Raw genomic sequence first — 18,722 nt, 5'->3', positions numbered from 1 at the left:
CAGAAACTATTTTTTTAAACCGTGTATCCTTTTTCTACATAATTTAAACCATATATGAGCCATTGATCCCACTAATCTTTAGCTCTAATCTTATCTGCTTTAACCCAGCTTACCTGCACAATATCCAGCACCATTCCAGCTGACACCGTTCCAAACCCAGCTAGGAGAAAAGGCACCAAAATCTGCAAAGCCATAGCCAGCAGCGATTCTTTAGGCATATTCGACACATCTGATGCCGGCGCCTCCACCTCATCTTCTTCCTCCTCATCACTTGCGTCCTCCCCGGAAAGACTCCACTCTGCCAGCATGGGCTTTGTCTCGGAGCAGCCCCCATCTCCACAATCTGATAAAGTCACAGAGGACCGAGAGGCCCTGTCCAGGATCCGCCTGCCTTCGATATGAGACGTTTCCTGTCTGTAGCCATTCTGCAGCGAGCTGGCCTCAGGTTTTTCACCCAGGTCAACCATGGCTAATCGATCTTCCTGCAATTTGTTATAACCAGTAGGAACCATAGTCTGGAAAATGGAGCCGATACGCACTGAGGGCACAGGTTTCAGGGAGAGAGCGCTCCATCCACCGCCCGCCCCACTCATACGCACTGTCAGGCTAGAGCCCAGGGATTCCCCTAATGCTCCTCCCAGGTTCTTGATGCTCATGATGATGTGTTCTAGGATTGCAGTGTCTCATCTCTTATCATTCCCTCCGAGGGCAGTCTCTGAATAACAAAAAGACAGAGTGGATCACGCCGGCTAAGGTGCAGCTTCCATGTTAACTATGACAAGGCATCACTAGGAAGGAACAAGACGAGAACAAGCTGTTAAAACACGATCTACAAAAACAGCCTGAATAAAATAATACTCCGTTACACAAGTATGGCAAAGAGCAAGCATGACACAAAAACTGCACAGTTAGAGATAGTCTCTAACATGCAATCAAAATGATAACACAGGGAAGGTTTTGTTGCAGCCGTTTCTTCTTCTTCTCTGCACATTGTACAGTCTGACCTTTGCAGAAATCTGCTGGGTTGTCCTTTCCTGGTTATACTAAAAAAGGTCTGAAGTGTCTCCCACTGTGAACAGGCTTTCTCTCTGCAGAATGACGGACTTCAGGCTGTTCGGAAATGGCCAGACTGATAGGTGGCAAAATCTTCAACTTTAACGCCATTGCTGATGTCTTTCCATCTTGGCACTGTGTAAACACACTTCTCATTGCATCCTGGGTGCTGCTCACTTCACCTATCCACCATTTACTTCCTAAAGGAACATGCATGCTCAGTATGAGGGATTGCTGCAAAGTCAACGCCAGTGACTGTCCACTGTCTCTACATGCTCATCCAGGAGGAGTGAATGCTGCAAGTCACTGACTGGATGCAATCTGCTGAGTTTCCTTAGATAGAAAAACTTTTTATCCAGTTTGAATAAATAACTGAATCTGACTGAACTGTTCAATGGTTAGGATTAATTGGAATGTATGAACCTGACTTTGTGAAGAGCCTTGAGACGACATGTGTTGTGAATTGGCGCTATATAAATAAAACTGAATTGAATTAATGGAGCAAAACTTTTGCAGTTTTGGTTCTTTTGGAATTAGGTTGGGATGCAATGAGAGTACAAAGTGACAGGAGTAGAAACTAACACTGAGCTAGAAAACCTCCATATGGTGGTTTTCACACTTGCTGCTGATTACCGATTCATGCATTTGCATAAAGCTACACCTGGCTGCTTCTTTCACTCTTGATTCCTGTAGAATTAAGAAATATGATCTTAGATTTCCTGCTGGTTCACTAACTTTAGTCACATGTTATTGTTTTTCTTATACTGTTTTTCATCTTAAGACCTGATAATGATCAGATTGTGTTTTACATCATTATATAAAATATGTGACTGAAATATGGCAACTGAAACTTTTCTACATTACTGTAAATAAAAAGTCAATATTTATTGAAAACCCCACTATATGAAGCAGACAGCAGCGGGTGCTTGAGTGAATGATTAAGTAAAAAAAACCTTGATCAACACTGTACACACCTTTTGGATCTACGTCACTTTTAAGCTCTATTTTATGTTGCTCTATCCTAGAATAATCTAATTAAAATGCACTGACGCTTTTAGCTGTAACGTGGAAAAGGTTAAAGTTCAAGGCATATAACTGTGAGCAGGAAATGTTTTCATCAGATAAATAACTTCCTCTTGAGTACTTTTGAGGACTAACAACTACATTACATCCCGTCTGAGATGATTTTCAGACACTTTGTGTACTTGATCGGGAAATAATTAGAGGGCACGGTTAACACCAAAAACTACCACCATTCCTACAGTTAGACAATAATTTTAGGGATTTATTTGTCTGATCGCTCAAACGTGGCGTTAAAGGAAATCCTCAGTTAGAACCCTCGTTAAGGCCTCTAAATCATCCATTAGTGTTACCTGATCGCATTAAAATAGCGAGAGAGAAAAAGCTGCCAGCTGGGTTTTATATTAGCCAAACACCTTTCGGTGCGGTAAGCTAGCTGTGTAGGAATGAAAACAGTAAGGAAGCAGCTCGGCTCTCTGGCTCGCTACACCTTCCGCGAGAACCACCATTAATTAAACAGCCTCACGCGACTTGTCCCGACAAATAGAAATAAAATATTCCAATATTTACAGTTTTGTTCTGTTTTCATCTTTCCAAGGAGTTCCCTGGTCGCCAGAGTGGAATTTCTGCCCGGAGGAGAGATGCCAGTGTGACGTGACGTGACGTGACAGACAGCCGAGTCAGAGCGAAAAGTGCCACCGAAGATCCTCAATGGAAGGCGATGGAGACTCTTTTTAAAAATGTCGTAATTGGTAGCCAGAGGTGCAGCTGAAAACTGTTAAGTTCTTGAACCGTACCATGAAGAGCTGGGAAACTGTAGCAGAAGCTAGATTAACAAGAGAGGTGAGCAGCATTATGGGTTTCATGCAGAGAAAGAGCAACACTCGTGATATTTGCTTTAAGAATGTTTATGAAGAAACATAAAGAAGGTCGGAAGGAGCTTGAATATGTCTTTTTGGATCCAGAGAAAACAGAAGATGGGGTACCAAGAGAAAAACTGTTATTTGTATGAAGAGGTCAGGTGTGGGAGAGAAGTATTCAGTGACATGTACACACAGAAAGACAGTGGTGAGGTGTGGGGTAGGAGTTTACAGTTGGGTTCAAGATGGGCAGTAGGATGACATTAAGGATTAGCTCTGAACCCCCTCTTGTTGGGAGAGGTGATAGAGATGTCGACAGATGCAGGAGCCCCAGAATAACAACTGTAAAAGTGAAAGAAAAGTACTTGCTATAATGTACAGTACCCAGATGGTGGTGATTTCACTACTTCATACTTTTACAGTTTTGATCTATCCATGCCTGACTTTTTAGATATGGAATAGTGCTGTCAACTGTTTCATGCCAACAATACATCAGTTTATACCCAAAATGACTGAATTACCTTCTCAGGACAGTAGCTCATATAGAGTATAGTTCAAGATCTTGATCTACTATAAAGAAATGTTCTGACTCCAGTCAATAATATATACCAACAGGAGGGCTGGTCTAGACTGACGGAGGGGAGGGCTCGTGGTCTTTCAAATTTCATATTTCATTTCCCAAACAAAAAAATGTTTTTCTAGTGCACGATTCAACCAGTTATAGGCACTGAAGTGACTGAACCAAACAAGCTCTTTGTCCTTTAAAGAGGAATATAAGTTCATCATTCAAAGAATTATAACATTATGTCAATTCAAAAAATGTGAGAGTGATACCTCTTGCTGTACTAGCTGTCTTTGCCAAACCAAACAAAAAGTGCCACTCAGATGCGCGAAGGAAGAGAAGTGCTGAGGAAAAGGAAACATTATAATAAGCTCAAAAAATGGCTAATAATATAAGCTCAATAAGGGCTTTATTTAATTTGATCAACTACGCTCTGAAGTCGACTTTTAATTAATGTCGTTCTAGCTTAAGTCTTCCTAAACACTAGGTGGTGCTAAATAAATAGAACTGTAGTGATGTCCGGAAGTTTGAGTCGGGTGCTACATGTGTTACACTTGCCGAGTTAAACTCTTCTCTTCCAATATGGACCTAAACGCGAAGAATACGAGCTCCCAGTCTTTACTGTCCTGTGGAAACGGCGGAGGTCTGACATTTTTCTTCACTCTTAATGAATTAGAGGATGTTGAATAAAGCCGTGTTACTGTTGTGTAAAGCTTCTCTAACTGTGTTTTTAAGCATAGCGGAAATGGGATTTAGCGGCGCTTTTGGGACGTTTTCTCACCATTAGTTTCTTGCTATAGGTGTTTTCTCATGTTAACATATTTGGTGGGTCCTAAACAGGTAACACTGCAGACGCAAAAGTTTTCACACTGTCATTAAATAAAAAATAAAAAATGGAAAAGCTCTTTCCGAGTACAAACAGCTTGTTCAGTTTAATTCAGTCAAACTTAATTAGCTGTTGAATGGAAATTATACGTTGTAGTACTTCTGCTTATCGAGGTTTTCTAATGATAAATGGTTACAATTGTGGGCAGGAAGAATCTGTGTACCAGATCCCGCACAGAGGCCTCTGATTGAAGACAGTCTTGTTAAATGACTAACCTGTGTAGAGGATGGTCAGAGTGGTCCATTGAGTTTTTCATTTTAGGAAGCATTCTTCTTTGCACAAGATGCTTTAGAACAGAGCCAGGCTTCTTTATGAGCTTGTCACTGGTTCTGATCGAGCTCCCCCAACAGATCCTGTAAATCAGGATGTACAGAAAATCTTCAACATCTTACTGCAAACGCCAAAGTCTCCAAACGTCAGGGATTACAGTATTTTAGGTATTTTTGTAAACCTTAGGACAGAAAAAAGTGAAACCTTTTTGTTTTGTCCTAAATTCAAAGTGTCTGAAATCTTTACTACAACTTTAGGTTAAGGATCTTTCTGTGGTCCTAAAATAAAAGGCTCATGTCCAGATGTTCCGTGAACAAACTAAAGATGCACTGATCAGGCTTTTCCCAGCTGACACCAGTTTTTTTCCAGTTTACTTTTGAAATCTGAGCCCCTAGTTACAAATGAGAAGGTTTCTGCTTTATTTAAAGAGCTTTAAGGCATGCAAGAAACAAATCTACTGGAGATTCCTTGAAACAAATGGTATGTATGAACACATGCATACATCAAAGCATGACTATGGCCTGTAATACAGCAAAAATGGTGGGAGTTTTTCATTTTGGAGCATTTAATAAAAAGAAAAATGTGATTTTTGCAGTAACTGACTAGCCAATCTCTGGTTAAAGTTGGTCAAACTAACTAATTCCTAAACTTTATTTTGATCATCTGGTTTTTAATGGCTCATTTAGAACTCAAACTTTTCTAAAAAGGTTTCAAAGGAAATCAATTCATATAATGGAATCTCTTTTGGACGTTTGAGATGAGGGGCATTTTCTGCAGCATGTTTCCATTTCTCAGTGCAAGCCTAGAAATATTATTTTACCTAGAACAACATAATCGATTCCAGCATCATTGAAAAATAAAACAATATAAGTGATGTTAAAATATCCCATTCTACTTTCACCTGTCCCTATTTGATCTGCTGTTCTAAGCAGAGATGTGTTTTTTTCTGCACCTTCAGGTCTCAGTGAGAAGCTCCTCCTTAGGCCCAGAGCTGGCAGATCCCTACAGACGGAGCGAGTACCGAGGAGCAGTGGTGAGACTTTATTGTATAATATCTTGCCATACGATTGCCCATAACATTTATTTGCAGAAAGACTGAAAACAAAGAAACATTTTGCTGCATCATAGCTGCATTTTGTTCATTTGTGTCAGTTCTGGAGCGCCTGCAGAGCTTCCTGCCTCAGATGGCCGAGGCCAACGAGAAGTTAAAGCAGCAGATGGAGGAGGCTCCTGAAGGGCGCTTTGACATTGAGAACGTGGACGAGGCAGAAAGGGTCATAGAGATGGTGAGCGTCACCTAATCTGATCATGTACATTGTGTAGATTTCGCTTAAACACTATAAACCTAATGGTGTGTTCAGACTGACCAGGAGCAAGTGATTTACATGTTAACCCTATGTAGAGGCAGCATTCATGCGAACAGAACGAGTAGGGCCAATAGAGCGAAGCCAAACCTGCGATGGACGGAGGTGGAAAAATCTGAACTTTTGTCAATTCGTCTTGTGAATCAGTCAGTGCAGTTCCTGCAAAGAAATAAGGGAGAACAATACATATAATCCACAAACATGACATATATAAAAAAGACAGAAACATTCATGTACACATACGATGAAGAAAGGTTTGCTCTGAGAGGTTTGTGGGTGGCTTTGAAAAAAGCCGTTGATACAGCGCCTGTAGTTTGTGTCCCGTAGGCTGATTCATCCCCCAACGCGGAGCAGCAGGTCCTCAAACTGGATCCTAGCTAGGCGGAAGTACCGCTGAAAGCGACCATCATCCAGACGCTGCTCCTGGAGTAGGTGATGGTACTCTCCAAACTGGATCCGTCTCTGGAGAATCTGGTGAACCCAGAGACGTCGACGACGGTGGTGTTGTTAGTCTTTCCATAAATAAAGCGCCGTGACTCGCTCCGTAAAATCCAGGTCCGCCTTGTTGAGTTGAAACCGGCAAGCAGCAGATAGAAGCTCCTCCTATGTGATGACGCGGTGTATGGAGTGGAGTGTTGTCCGCCGTTGGCCACGCGAATTGCTGGCGAAATGTCGGACAAGCGACAGCACACAAATGAGGCAAAAAAACGCTGAAATCGCGGTCGGTCTGAACGCACCGTTAGACATACAGCACCAAAGCTAATAGTGCATGGAAGCACTTAGCAGGAAGGGTTTCCTGGTTCTGCTCCCTACACTACATCTTCCACAGGTATTCATGCTTCTCAAACCTTTCTACATTTTGTCATGTAATAAAAGTTATATGGCCAACATAAAGTAGCACGTACTTCATAAATACAGTTTCATAATGTTTTTGTTTTTATTTTACAAAAAACTCTTAGTGTCTCAGTGTTGAGCTGTCTAGAGTTTTCAAGCTCCAAGGATTTTCAGGTTTGTTTTTACCAGCTTTGCACATCTAAAGGATCGAAAGTTTTGCCCATTCTTCTTTGCTCAACGGCTCAAGTGCAGTCAGATTTCAAATCTTGCTACAGATTCTCATTTGGATTTAGGTCTGGACTTTGACTGGTCCATTCTAACCCATGAGTTTGCTTTAATCTAAATCATTCCATTATAGCTTTGGCTGGATGTTCAGTGATGTTATCCTGCTGGATGGTGAACCTGCGCTCCAGTTTCCATTCATTTCGCCATGAACTCTGACCCCTGCTGAAGAAAAGCATCCTCGGAGCATTACCTTGCGTTTTGCATGAAAGCCAAATGAAATGCAAACATTACTTTCATCTGCAAAGACGACTTTGGGCCACTGAGCAACAGTCCATTCCTTTCTCTCACAGTTGAGATGCTTCTGATATCTCCGGTGTTGGTCCACTGTGTTTTCTGAAGTCCACAGTTAACGCAACCATCTGCTAGGACATTTTGGGGCACTTCATGCTTCATCTGCTGACAAGCTTTATGGAGATGCTGATATCATTTTCTAGCAGGACTTAGCCCCTGCCCACACTGCTCAAAGTATCCATACCTGCTTTAATTCAATTCATTTCAAAAACACTTTAATCCCAAAGGGAAATGAAATGTTGTAGCTCATATTAAATGACCTTGATACTGTTGGATTGGCCAGCAAACTCGCCTGACCCAAACCCAACAGAGAATCTACAAGGTGTTGTCATGAGAAACACGTGAGACACCAGAGGAAGTTCTGTAGATGAGCTGAAGGCTCACACCAGCAGAGCCAGAGGCTCATCTGCCTCTGTGTGTTGATGCAGTAACTCATGCGAAAGGCCTACAGTTCTGCCTTGAAACAGTTTTTTTTTCTTTGGTCTGATGTTATATTTGAATTTTGGGAGAAACTTTTGTGTTTTTCTTTAAGCCACGAGCTTCACTTTTTGAAGAAACACATTCACCTTCTTATGATCTTTTAATTTCCTGGGCTGCACCTGTAGACCTCTGTCAGAGGGTTGGCAGTTGCTAATATGATGAGAAACATTTTTAAACATTAACATCAGATGATGAATATCTTCACCCATGGGTTTTCCACCAAGTCGATGCCAATTTCTCCTCACAGCTTTTCTCCCCTCGAGTCTTTGAGAGTTTATGCAGATTCCCTGTAAATCACCGCAAGCAGTCAGGATTTATTTCTCCAATGTTTACCAGAGATAAAACACTTGTCAGATTAGTGGTAGCCTTCGGCAGATTTCTGGTAGAAGTCAAGTTATGGATAAAAAAAAAAAAAAATGTCCGGTTAAATAAAAAAAACCTGGTAAACAGGTGGCAGTTCTAACCGTAGGTATGGATCTGAATCTGGACAGTGACAGTGGTCTTCTGTAGCTGGTAAGTGGAATTGTTGTAGGATCTCAGTTGTATCATGCTCTCATGTATCTCCAGGATGTAGCTGTGGTGGAGCTTAATGAGTCAGGCAGCGAGTCTGATGATGATGAGGAGACGTCAGAGTCCGAGGTGGAATCAGACTCTGAGCCCAGCGTCACAGAGGGGAACCTAAGACTACCCGGAGACACAGGGAAGAAAAAAGCCAACATCCAGGTCCTGCAGCAGCAAGGGGAGTAGATGAGACAACTGCAAAGATGTTCTGTTGGACCTTCCTCTCTATGGGAGCTGGTGTTCGAATTACCCGGCATATAACGAGATGGTTAGCAGAATTCTCCAGTGTGGAGAATGGCAGATTTTCATCATCCCTATGGGAGTTTGTTATGCACCAGTATAAGCTGGGACAGATGATGGGATTACCTCTCCTTTCCATGTTTAAGCTCAAAACTCTACACCTGTGGATTCCTAATGCTGTGCTGTTTTTATGTTGCGCAACAGTTTGCTTTTCTGTTTTATTATCAATTCAAAGGATTGTGAAAACACCTGTTTCATGTCAGTGTATAAAAATGAATGAAAATAGGAGTAGCAGAACAACTGGGGAAACTTCCTCTGAAGTAACTGAAGAATACCACAAAGGGACAGCGATGAAACATACACAGTAACTCAGGCCCACTGTTAAGTACAGTAGAGGATCTGTAATTCTGTGGGCCTGTTTCTTTTCTAGAGGCCTTGGAATCATGTAGTGCAGCATGGACTCTCTGTAAAATCACATTTTAAATTGAAATCTGGGAGTCCTGTTTAGAAAACAGTAGATGGGTCCTCATCGAGTTGTTTCACAGGACAATTATCTACTTTATATTAATGTAACAAGTTAAGGTCAGAAATGTGCGCAAATTACACGTTTATACATCGTTTCCTCAGAGCCACACTAGGAAGCGACAGATATTCATATTTGTGATCATTGGAGTAAAATTACTTAGAAGTGACCGAAGCTTATTTAAACTTGTGTTTTGCATTCGTTCCTAAATGATGAACAGGAAGTAAATCATTTCAAAGTTCTACCAGATATGCCTCCCCAGCATTTTATTTTCTGGAGTTATGCTGAACGAACTTAAATCCAGGGTCATTAAGACCGCAGGTCATTAGACTCTGAGGAAGGCTGACTCAGTAGAGTGCCTTTTCTGAAATGCAGATTGAAATTTGTTCAATATGTTAGTCATTGAGCGCATCTAAAAGCTGTCGTGTAACACCCTTTTTAAGATTTTTTTGAATTTTAAGACAATTTAGAAAGTCATCTTTTGAAAAGGGTATAAATTGTACAGAAAGTTGAAAAAATGCGCTGTTGGGTTTGCATGAAGTGAATGTATTTAGCTTTTAGTTGGCATCATCCTCTGGTTCCAACACTGGTCCACATGGTGGTTCTGAAAAGCACATTCCCAAGCCTTTTTTAGCAGTACATAAGTAAAATAAAAATCAAACAAGGACACAGAGTTACTGTTTATTGAGTTGACGTTTGTCGCATTTTCCACAGAGTAAGAAAACACTCCCTCTGGAGCCTTTGCTGCCTTTCATAGTAGAAAACTTCAGAATCCTGTCACATTAGTAATGGATAAAACATCTATATGGTGTTTCTTTGATGAATACAGAAGGGTTTGGATATTTTTACACAACAAAACATCTACTTTTATCCTTATTTTGTAAAAAATATTTATAAAGAAATTTTATTTAGAAAAAAAGGCAGAAAAAGGGGGATTTTTTACATCTGCACAAAGATAGTTTTGAAGATAAAGGCTTACAAGAGGTGATATTTAGAAATGACTCAAATGTGGCATCAAACACTAGTTAGTGAGCTAAGCTAGCCATTCCCTTTCCACTCTAAGGGTTTCGTTCCACTGTTCACTTACACAGTATTTACTTTACATACATTTACAGGCAAAATAAAACGAGCCCCTCTATCAATGTATAAATTATCTGGTCTTTACCAGCGTTCATAATTAATGACCTACATTATTAAACAATGTTGAAGCTAAAATGAAAGTTTGAGAAATAAAAGTGGGTAAACCCCAAAACCCCTAGAAATGAAAGAGGGTGTGTGTTAGTATTTGATAAGGGGGATATGGCTCACTGCCTATGGCGCTATTCTGTTAAGGGGCAACACAAACCATAAAAAACACAAATAACCACAGCTGTTATTTTGTTGATCTGACCTCAACTCCGTTTTTGGAGAAAATATGTGCTGCTGTTAAGAAAAATGCAAAGCAGCTGGAACATTGTTGAGAGTTCAGTGGGACACGGTTATCGTCTTATACTCATCTTCCCTGTGTCTCATCTAGTTTATTTTACAGAACTTTACAGCCACTAGATGGCCTCCCTAAAAGGTCGAAATCAGGTCCAAGTATTGGAAAATGCTAACAGGTAAATAACCTGGGGCTTTCTTTGCTTAGTCCTATCCAATGTAGAATTGAATAGCCCTAGATCTGACTCGCAGATACAATGGATCATAAAAACATTCACTTTGTCCAAGGATTAAGAACTGTTCCGTTTCTGATATAGCACACAGCAGCTCAAAGCTGCCTTCCAAAGATCACAAAAGGAAAAATAGAGGCAGCTTGACAAGTTTATGAGACTGAGACAGGCCAAACACGTTTTAAGGAGTAATCTTTTAAGCTCAACCTATTTTCTTTTTCCTCCAATGCTTAACCCTGAAGAACCTCCATTTGGGGTGGCATCCATGTAAGGATGACGTTGAATGCAAGTCCATATGTCTAAAACAATAACGACAAACTTTGCCTTTGTTGAATATATGTGTAATACTTTCAAGAAAAGCCACGTAGCCCGAAAGTACAACTAAGCTCTCTCTAGCTGCTGGTACAGTCCTGGTGAAAACGCACTTCCAGGTTTGGAAAAAAACAATGAATCCTGTATTACTGAGTTCCTTTACTTTCAACAAGTGATTCAGAGTTCATTGTAAAACTTGGAGGCTCAGTACTCAACAGTCACTGCTTTAGTTTTGAGGTATTCCAAGAGGGCGTCCTCTCCTGTGGACATAATAGAAACACATTAGAATTTGTTCTACTCGAAGTTTATGGAAAATAGAAAAATGCCAAAATGGGTAGAGTTGCTGATTTTACTCATAAAGCGTAAATTCAGCAACTCTACTCTTGTCTCTGTGAGAGTACATGGGATTTGTTAAAATATAAAAAATCAGGATGTGAAAACACTATCATTTTGAATAAATCATTTAGAAACATCATTCAGCGACAGATTTCCACTGACCGAGGTCTTTGCCGAAGCCTGACTGCTTGAAGCCTCCAAAAGGCGAGGCGACATCGGTTTTGTTGTATGTGTTTACGAACACGGTTCCAGCCTCCAGTCGCTCGCTGACGTACATGGCTTTGTTAATGTCCCGGGTGAACACGCCTGAGGCCAGGCCATACTCTGTGTCATTGGCTCTCTGAAGCACACCATCCACATCACTGTGTTACATGGAGTGGGACAGTGGTTAACACACATCACATAGTAACAGCAAAATCAAATTCTCTTCCCCTTTAACTTACCCGTCTTTAAATTTAGACACGACCATGACAGGGCCAAATGACTCCTCTTTAGCAATGAACATGTGGTCCTCTACACCAGTGAACACAGTGGGCTCCATGAAGAAACCTGGAGAAAAAACTTGAGTTAAGCTATTAACTGGTTGAACCTCATCCATCCATCGAAGTGAAACTGTCTGTTCCAGTGTGTTGTACCTGGCCTGTCGACCTGTTTGCCTCCATACACCAGCATGGCCCCCTCCTTCACTCCTGTCTCACAGTACTCCAGCAGTTTGTCCATGTGAGCTTTGTGGTTTTGTGGACCATGGTCTGTGGATCGATCCAGAGGGTCTCCAATCTTCATCTTCTTGATCTCTTCCACCTTGATCCGTTTAAAATCACAGAAAAAAACTATTTGAATACAACCAAACTAATTGAGATTTTTTTCTGTTCCATTTCATGTAAAACAGTCACTACAGTGAACCGCTATTTAAAAGCCACTTTTTTCTCCTTCAGCCATGCTCTTCATTGGACTCTGCTGTAGCACTCCAAACACTGACCTCTACTGGTTCACAAGTGTAGATTAAAAATAATTACCTTCAAACGCACATGGCCAGCAAGAAAACACAAATGTGACCCTTACAGGTAAAAATCATTGGTAACATCAGTTAAAAGTAGCAACTAGTATAATGATTACATGTCTATTAGGGTCATCATCACTGACTATTTAACTATCATTCTACTATAATGTCCATGAAAATACTTCAACATTAAGTGTTTCTGCTGAGAAAAAAAAAACTTTATTATGCTGTAAGTTAGTTTTTTGTAACCAAAACCATATTTTTGCAGATTGTTCAGTTGAGTTACAGTTAGTGTATTTTTATTTTATAAGACTATAGTGCAGTAGCTACATGACATAAAGACTTACATGTAGGGTAGTGGGGCTAACTTCTAAGTCAGGGGTGTCAAACACCATTTCTGCTATCGACATAATTATTTGATTTAGATGTGTGGAAGCCGAGACAGCAGCCCTCAGATGGAGTTTGACCCATCTGATCTAAGTCAACAGAAGGTAATGCTAGTAGCCACGCCTATGAACGTTTCTCAGCAAATGAAGGATTTTATTTGAGGTGCTTCCCTCTTCCAACAAACAATTTCCATCAAATAATTGGTTGATTACGAGGCCTTCGTAGAACTTGGCGTGAGACAGAAGGTAATCAGCTTATGCTGAAGCAAGGGTAAGACATGCTGGACACCGGACCCTGAGGACAGGAACCGGAGACCCCCAGCAATGGGTGTAAAAGGAAGTATTCCTTCGCTGTATTTGAACAAGGTACACGCACCACTCGGCTGATGAACTCATCGTGTATGGACTCCTCCACAAACAGACGTCCAGCAGCAATGCAGTTCTCCCCCTTGTTGAAAAACACTGAGCTCATGCCCTGCAGAAAGCACACATGAGTTAGACTGAATTAAGCTGCATGCAATTGTAAAACGTTCTTCTTATTCGCCTTCTTATTTCTGCTCAGAATTAGGTGAAACAGAAGTTTTGTCATTTTAGTGTTTAAGACATTTGAATAAGCACTGTTTCCCTGGGATATACAGGTCCTTCTCAAAATATTAGCATATTGTGATAAAGTTCATTATTTTCCATAATGTCATGATGAAAATGTAACATTCATATATTTTAGATTCATTGCACACTAACTGAAATATTTCAGGTCTTTTATTGTCTTAATACGGATGATTTTGGCATACAGCTCATGAAAACCCAAAATTAGCATATCATTAAAAGGGTCTCTAAACGAGCTATGAACCTAATCATCTGAATCAACGAGTTAACTCTAAACACCTGCAAAAGATTCCTGAGGCCTTTAAAACTCCCAGCCTGGTTCATCACTCAAAACCCCAATCATGGGTAAGACTGCCGACCTGACTGCTGTCCAGAAGGCCACTATTGACACCCTCAAGCAAGAGGGTAAGACACAGAAAGAAATTTCTGAACGAATAGGCTGTTCCCAGAGTGCTGTATCAAGGCACCTCAGTGGGAAGTCTGTGGGAAGGAAAAAGTGTGGCAGAAAACGCTGCACAACGAGAAGAGGTGACCAGACCCTGAGGAAGATTGTGGAGAAGGGCCGATTCCAGACCTTGGGGGACCTGCGGAAGCAGTGGACTGAGTCTGGAGTAGAAACATCCAGAGCCACCGTGCACAGGCGTGTGCAGGAAATGGGCTACAGGTGCCGCATTCCCCAGACCTGGGCTACAGAGAAGCAGCACTGGACTGTTGCTCAGTGGTCCAAAGTACTTTTTTCGGATGAAAGCAAATTCTGCATGTCATTCAGAAATCAAGGTGCCAGAGTCTGGAGGAAGACTGGGGAGAAGGAAATGCCAAAATGCCAGAAGTCCAGTGTCAAGTACCCACAGTCAGTGATGGTCTGGGGTGCCGTGTCAGCTGCTGGTGTTGGTCCATTGTGTTTTATCAAGGGCAGGGTCAATGCAGCTAGCTATCAGGAGATTTTGGAGCACTTCATGCTTCCATCTGCTGAAAAGCTTTATGGAGATGAAGATTTCATTTTTCAGCACGACCTGGCACCTGCTCACAGTGCCAAAACCACTGGTAAATGGTTTACTGACCATGGTATCACTGTGCTCAATTGGCCTGCCAACTCTCCTGACCTGAACCCCATAGAGAATCTGTGGGATATTGTGAAGAGAACGTTGAGAGACTCAAGACCCAACACTCTGGATGAGCTAAAGGCCGCTATCGAAGCATCCTGGGCCTCCATAAGACCTCAGCAGTGCCACAGGCTGATTGCCTCCATGCCACGCCGCATTGAAGCAGTCATTTCTGCAAAAGGATTCCCGACCAAGTATTGAGTGCATAACTGTACATGATTATTTGAAGGTTGACGTTTTTTGTATTAAAAACACTTTTCTTTTATTGGTCGGATGAAATATGCTAATTTTGTGAGATAGGAATTTTGGGTTTTCATGAGCTGTATGCCAAAATCATCCGTATTAAGACAATAAAAGACCTGAAATATTTCAGTTAGTGTGCAATGAATCTAAAATATATGAATGTTAAATTTTCATCATGACATTGTGGAAAATAATGAACTTCATCACAATATGCTAATATTTTGAGAAGGACCTGTATTTATGACATAACACAGAGGCCCATTTCCCTTAGCCAGTTTTCAAAATGGGAAACAAAAGAGGATATGCCATTAAAGTAAGTCAAGTAAGTGGATACAAGAAAAAAAAGCTACTGGTCTAAACATTCACTTCGTCCGATGAGAAAGTTTGAGCTTTTAGCAACAAACATTCCAGATTGGTCTTTTGTAAAACAAAAAATGAAAATGTGGAAATGCATGTCGTGCCTACTGTTAAGTACAGGTCCTTCTCAAAATATTAGCATATTGTGATAAAGTTCATTATTTTCCATAATGTCATGATGAAAATTTAACATTCATATATTTTAGATTCATTGCACACTAACTGAAATATTTCAGGTCTTTTATTGTTTTAATACGGATGATTTTGGCATACAGCTCATGAAAACACAAAATTTCTATCTCACAAAATAAGCATATTTCATCCGACCAATAAAAGAAAAGTGTTTTTAATACAAAAAACGTCAACCTTCAAATAATCATGTACAGTTATGCACTCAATACTTGGTCGGGAATCCTTTTGCAGAAATGACTGCTTCAATGCGGCGTGGCATGGAGGCAATCAGCCTGTGGCACTGCTGAGGTCTTATGGAGGCCCAGGATGCTTCGATAGCGGCCTTTAGCTCATCCAGAGTGTTGGGTCTTGAGTCTCTCAACGTTCTCTTCACAATATCCCACAGATTCTCTATGGGGTTCAGGTCAGGAGAGTTGGCAGGCCAATTGAGCACAGTGATACCATGGTCAGTAAACCATTTACCAGTGGTTTTGGCACTGTGAGCAGGTGCCAGGTCGTGCTGAAAAATGAAATCTTCATCTCCATAAAGCTTTTCAGCAGATGGAAGCATGAAGTGCTCCAAAATCTCCTGATAGCTAGCTGCATTGACCCTGCCCTTGATAAAACACAGTGGACCAACACCAGCAGCAGACACGGCACCCCAGACCATCACTGACTGTGGGTACTTGACACTGGACTTCTGGCATTTTAGCATTTCCTTCTCCCCAGTCTTCCTCCAGACTCTGGCACCTTGATTTCCGAATGACATGCAGAATTTGCTTTCATCCAAAAAAAGTACTTTGGACCACTGAGCAACAGTCCAGTGCTGCTTCTCTGTAGCCCAGGTCTGGGGAATGCGGCACCTGTAGCCCATTTCCTGCACACGCCTGTGCACGGTGGCTCTGGATGTTTCTACTCCAGACTCAGTCCACTGCTTCCGCAGGTCCCCCAAAGTCTGGAATCGGCCCTTCTCCACAATCTTCCTCAGGGTCCGGTCACCTCTTCTCGTTGTGCAGCGTTTTCTGCCACACTTTTTCCTTCCCACAGACTTCCCACTGAGGTGCCTTGATACAGCACTCTGGGAACAGCCTATTCGTTCAGAAATGTCTTTCTGTGTCTTACCCTCTTGCTTGAGGGTGTCAATAGTGGCCTTCTGGACAGCAGTCAGGTCGGCCGTCTTACCCATGATTGGGGTTTTGAGTGATGAACCAGGCTGGGAGTTTTAAAGGCCTCAGGAATCTTTTGCAGGTGTTTAGAGTTAACTCGTTGATTCAGATGATTAGGTTCATAGCTCGTTTAGAGACCCTTTTAATGATATGCTAATTTTGGGTTTTCATGAGCTGTATGCCAAAATCATCCGTATTAAGACAATAAAAGACCTGAAATATTTCAGTTAGTGTGCAATGAATCTAAAATATATGAATGTTAAATTTTCATCATTACATTATGGAAAATAATGAACTTTATCACAATATGCTAATATTTTGAGAAGGACCTGTACATCGGAGGATGTGTGATGTTGTGGGCCTGTTTCTCTTGCAAAGGCCCAGGGAACCTTGAGTGATTCCAGGGATGGAAGCTTTCAACCTGTGATGGTGTTTTCAATACTTTTCCAGACCTGAATAAACACTTCAATCAAGCTCAAACTTTCTAGTAAGCCTGATTTTAAATCTAGTGGACTAATGCCAGTGAACTTTAAGCAGTATAATGGTCCAAAACATATGGCCAAATCACAACAGAAATAGTTCACCAGACACAAAATCGGTCTCATGTAAGGAAAGGACATACTGCACCATTGGCAAAGACACTAAATTTTACCTGATTGAAACAAAGTACTCTAAAAAAGGTTGAAGTTTTCTAAATTTGTTTCGTTGAGGGCCCCCTACGTGTCCTGAAAGAGAAGCTTGTTCCTCCCTTCTTACCTTCCAACCTGGACATACAGAGTTCCTCCATATTTATCATTTCTCTTCATTATAAAACAAAAAATACTAAAGTTCACTATGGATTTATGGCAGATATTTCTACAGTGAAAAAGGAATGAACTAAGGATACATGGAAGAAAAGAAAAGGAAGGACACAAGAAAGAAATGTAGGTGGGACACAAAATAGAAGGACAGAAAGAAGGAAGGTAGGAATGAAGGGTATATAGCATTTTGGCATTCAGATAGCGAATACCTTCTGAAAAAACATGTTTTTTCATACTTCAATACTTCATCAAGACCTTGAAAATGCTAAAATAAAATGCCATACTGTTCTGGACTGTGTAGGAACCGACTTATGTTAAATAACTACTAACTACCAAACCAAAGACACTTTGCCAGAAGCATGTTCTCTCACCATGCGAACAGCCTTGTCCATGTCACAGTCGCTGAAGATGATCAGGGGTGATTTTCCTCCCAGCTCCAGAGAGACCTTCTTCAGGTTACTCAGCGCACAGCTGAACCCCAGAGAGAAACAGTGTGAAGAAGGCAGCACTCAACGAGCAAGCGGCCTGTCACGTCTTACCTCTTCATGATCTGTTTGCCGATCGGAGTGGAGCCGGTGAATCCCAGCTTGCGAATATCCGGGTGGTCCGAGAGTCGCTGTCCCACCATGCCACCTGAAGGAGATTAAAAGTCATACAGGGTGAGAAGGCAACTTAAAACGACATCCCCTCATATACTCTATTCTGCTAGCAGAGTGAGGATGGAGTATTAGCCTTTTATATTTATACAGTATAAAGGGCATTATTAGCACTGCTGATGCATCAACTGAAACACAACAGGTGGAGAAGACCCATGGAAAAAAAACTCATCTGAACTGTTTTGTTGAATATGCATTAATGTGAATTTTACCTGAGCCTGGTAATATATTGATGACTCCTTTTGGGATTCCAGCTTTCACTGAAAGCTCAGCAAACTTCAGAGCAGTCAAAGGGGTTACCTGGAAACATAGGGAATAATCAGTCAAATGCTCCATACTGAGCATTTCAGCTGCTTCTCCCAAATTCAATTCGCGCTATCCACTCTCCAGTATTAATGTTATGTTTTATTTGCTGAGTCTGTCTTTCTGAAACTGAAACAGGAAAGAATCCGGAGTATAAAATGTCCCCACCTGTGCAGGTTTAAGGACCAGTGTGTTTCCAGTTGCCAGACAGGCTGCACTCTTCCAGGCCAGCATCATGAGAGGGTAGTTCCATGGAATAACTATGGCACAAACTCTGCCATATAGAAACAAACACAGTAAAATACATCTACAGAACAGAACCCAGGTCAGCATTGAGCAGGTGCAGAGCTCTACCCCAGGGGTTCTTTCTTTGTGAAGGTCAGGTTCCGGTTGGGTCTAGCTTGG

General features: G+C 41.3%; 3 protein-coding genes across 4 annotated transcripts in view; 1 reads left to right on the top strand and 2 right to left on the bottom strand.

Moving 5' to 3' along the window:
* slc41a2b (solute carrier family 41 member 2b) overlaps positions 1-2,793 on the bottom strand; it is a 39,155-nt gene extending 36,362 nt beyond the window's left edge. The window contains exons 1-2 of one of the 2 annotated variants that reach the window (XM_047390397.1): positions 2,644-2,793; positions 114-715 (exon numbers count right to left, since the gene is read on the bottom strand). In XM_047390397.1, the coding sequence (XP_047246353.1) occupies positions 114-656 (543 nt within the window). In that variant the 5' untranslated portion in view covers positions 657-715; positions 2,644-2,793. Of the gene's footprint in view, positions 1-113; positions 789-2,643 lie in introns of both variants that reach the window. The other variant, XM_047390396.1, reaches the window with a different exon arrangement.
* A 1,081-nt stretch (positions 2,794-3,874) lies between these two features.
* nopchap1 (NOP protein chaperone 1) lies at positions 3,875-9,896 on the top strand. The gene is made up of 4 exons (XM_047390398.1): positions 3,875-4,138; positions 5,610-5,684; positions 5,804-5,937; positions 8,473-9,896. Exons 1-4 carry the CDS (start codon positions 4,039-4,041, stop codon positions 8,650-8,652), a joined length of 489 nt encoding a protein of 162 aa, XP_047246354.1. The 5' UTR covers positions 3,875-4,038; the 3' UTR covers positions 8,653-9,896.
* aldh1l2 (aldehyde dehydrogenase 1 family, member L2) overlaps positions 9,897-18,722 on the bottom strand; it is a 22,599-nt gene continuing 13,773 nt past the window's right edge. Inside the window, exons 14-23 of the mRNA XM_047390395.1 lie at positions 18,672-18,722; positions 18,486-18,591; positions 18,227-18,314; positions 17,898-17,991; positions 17,730-17,829; positions 13,289-13,387; positions 12,162-12,327; positions 11,970-12,075; positions 11,689-11,888; positions 9,897-11,450 (exon numbers count right to left, since the gene is read on the bottom strand). The exon at positions 18,672-18,722 is cut by the window's right edge and continues 20 nt beyond it. Coding sequence (XP_047246351.1) covers positions 11,395-11,450; positions 11,689-11,888; positions 11,970-12,075; positions 12,162-12,327; positions 13,289-13,387; positions 17,730-17,829; positions 17,898-17,991; positions 18,227-18,314; positions 18,486-18,591; positions 18,672-18,722 — 1,066 coding nt within the window. The 3' untranslated portion in view covers positions 9,897-11,394. The remainder of the gene's footprint in view (positions 11,451-11,688; positions 11,889-11,969; positions 12,076-12,161; positions 12,328-13,288; positions 13,388-17,729; positions 17,830-17,897; positions 17,992-18,226; positions 18,315-18,485; positions 18,592-18,671) is intronic.

The sequence above is a fragment of the Girardinichthys multiradiatus genome, chromosome 17, assembly GCF_021462225.1.
Source record: "Girardinichthys multiradiatus isolate DD_20200921_A chromosome 17, DD_fGirMul_XY1, whole genome shotgun sequence".
Lineage (NCBI taxonomy): Eukaryota > Metazoa > Chordata > Actinopteri > Cyprinodontiformes > Goodeidae > Girardinichthys > Girardinichthys multiradiatus.
This window is presented reverse-complemented; position numbering and strand designations above follow the sequence as displayed.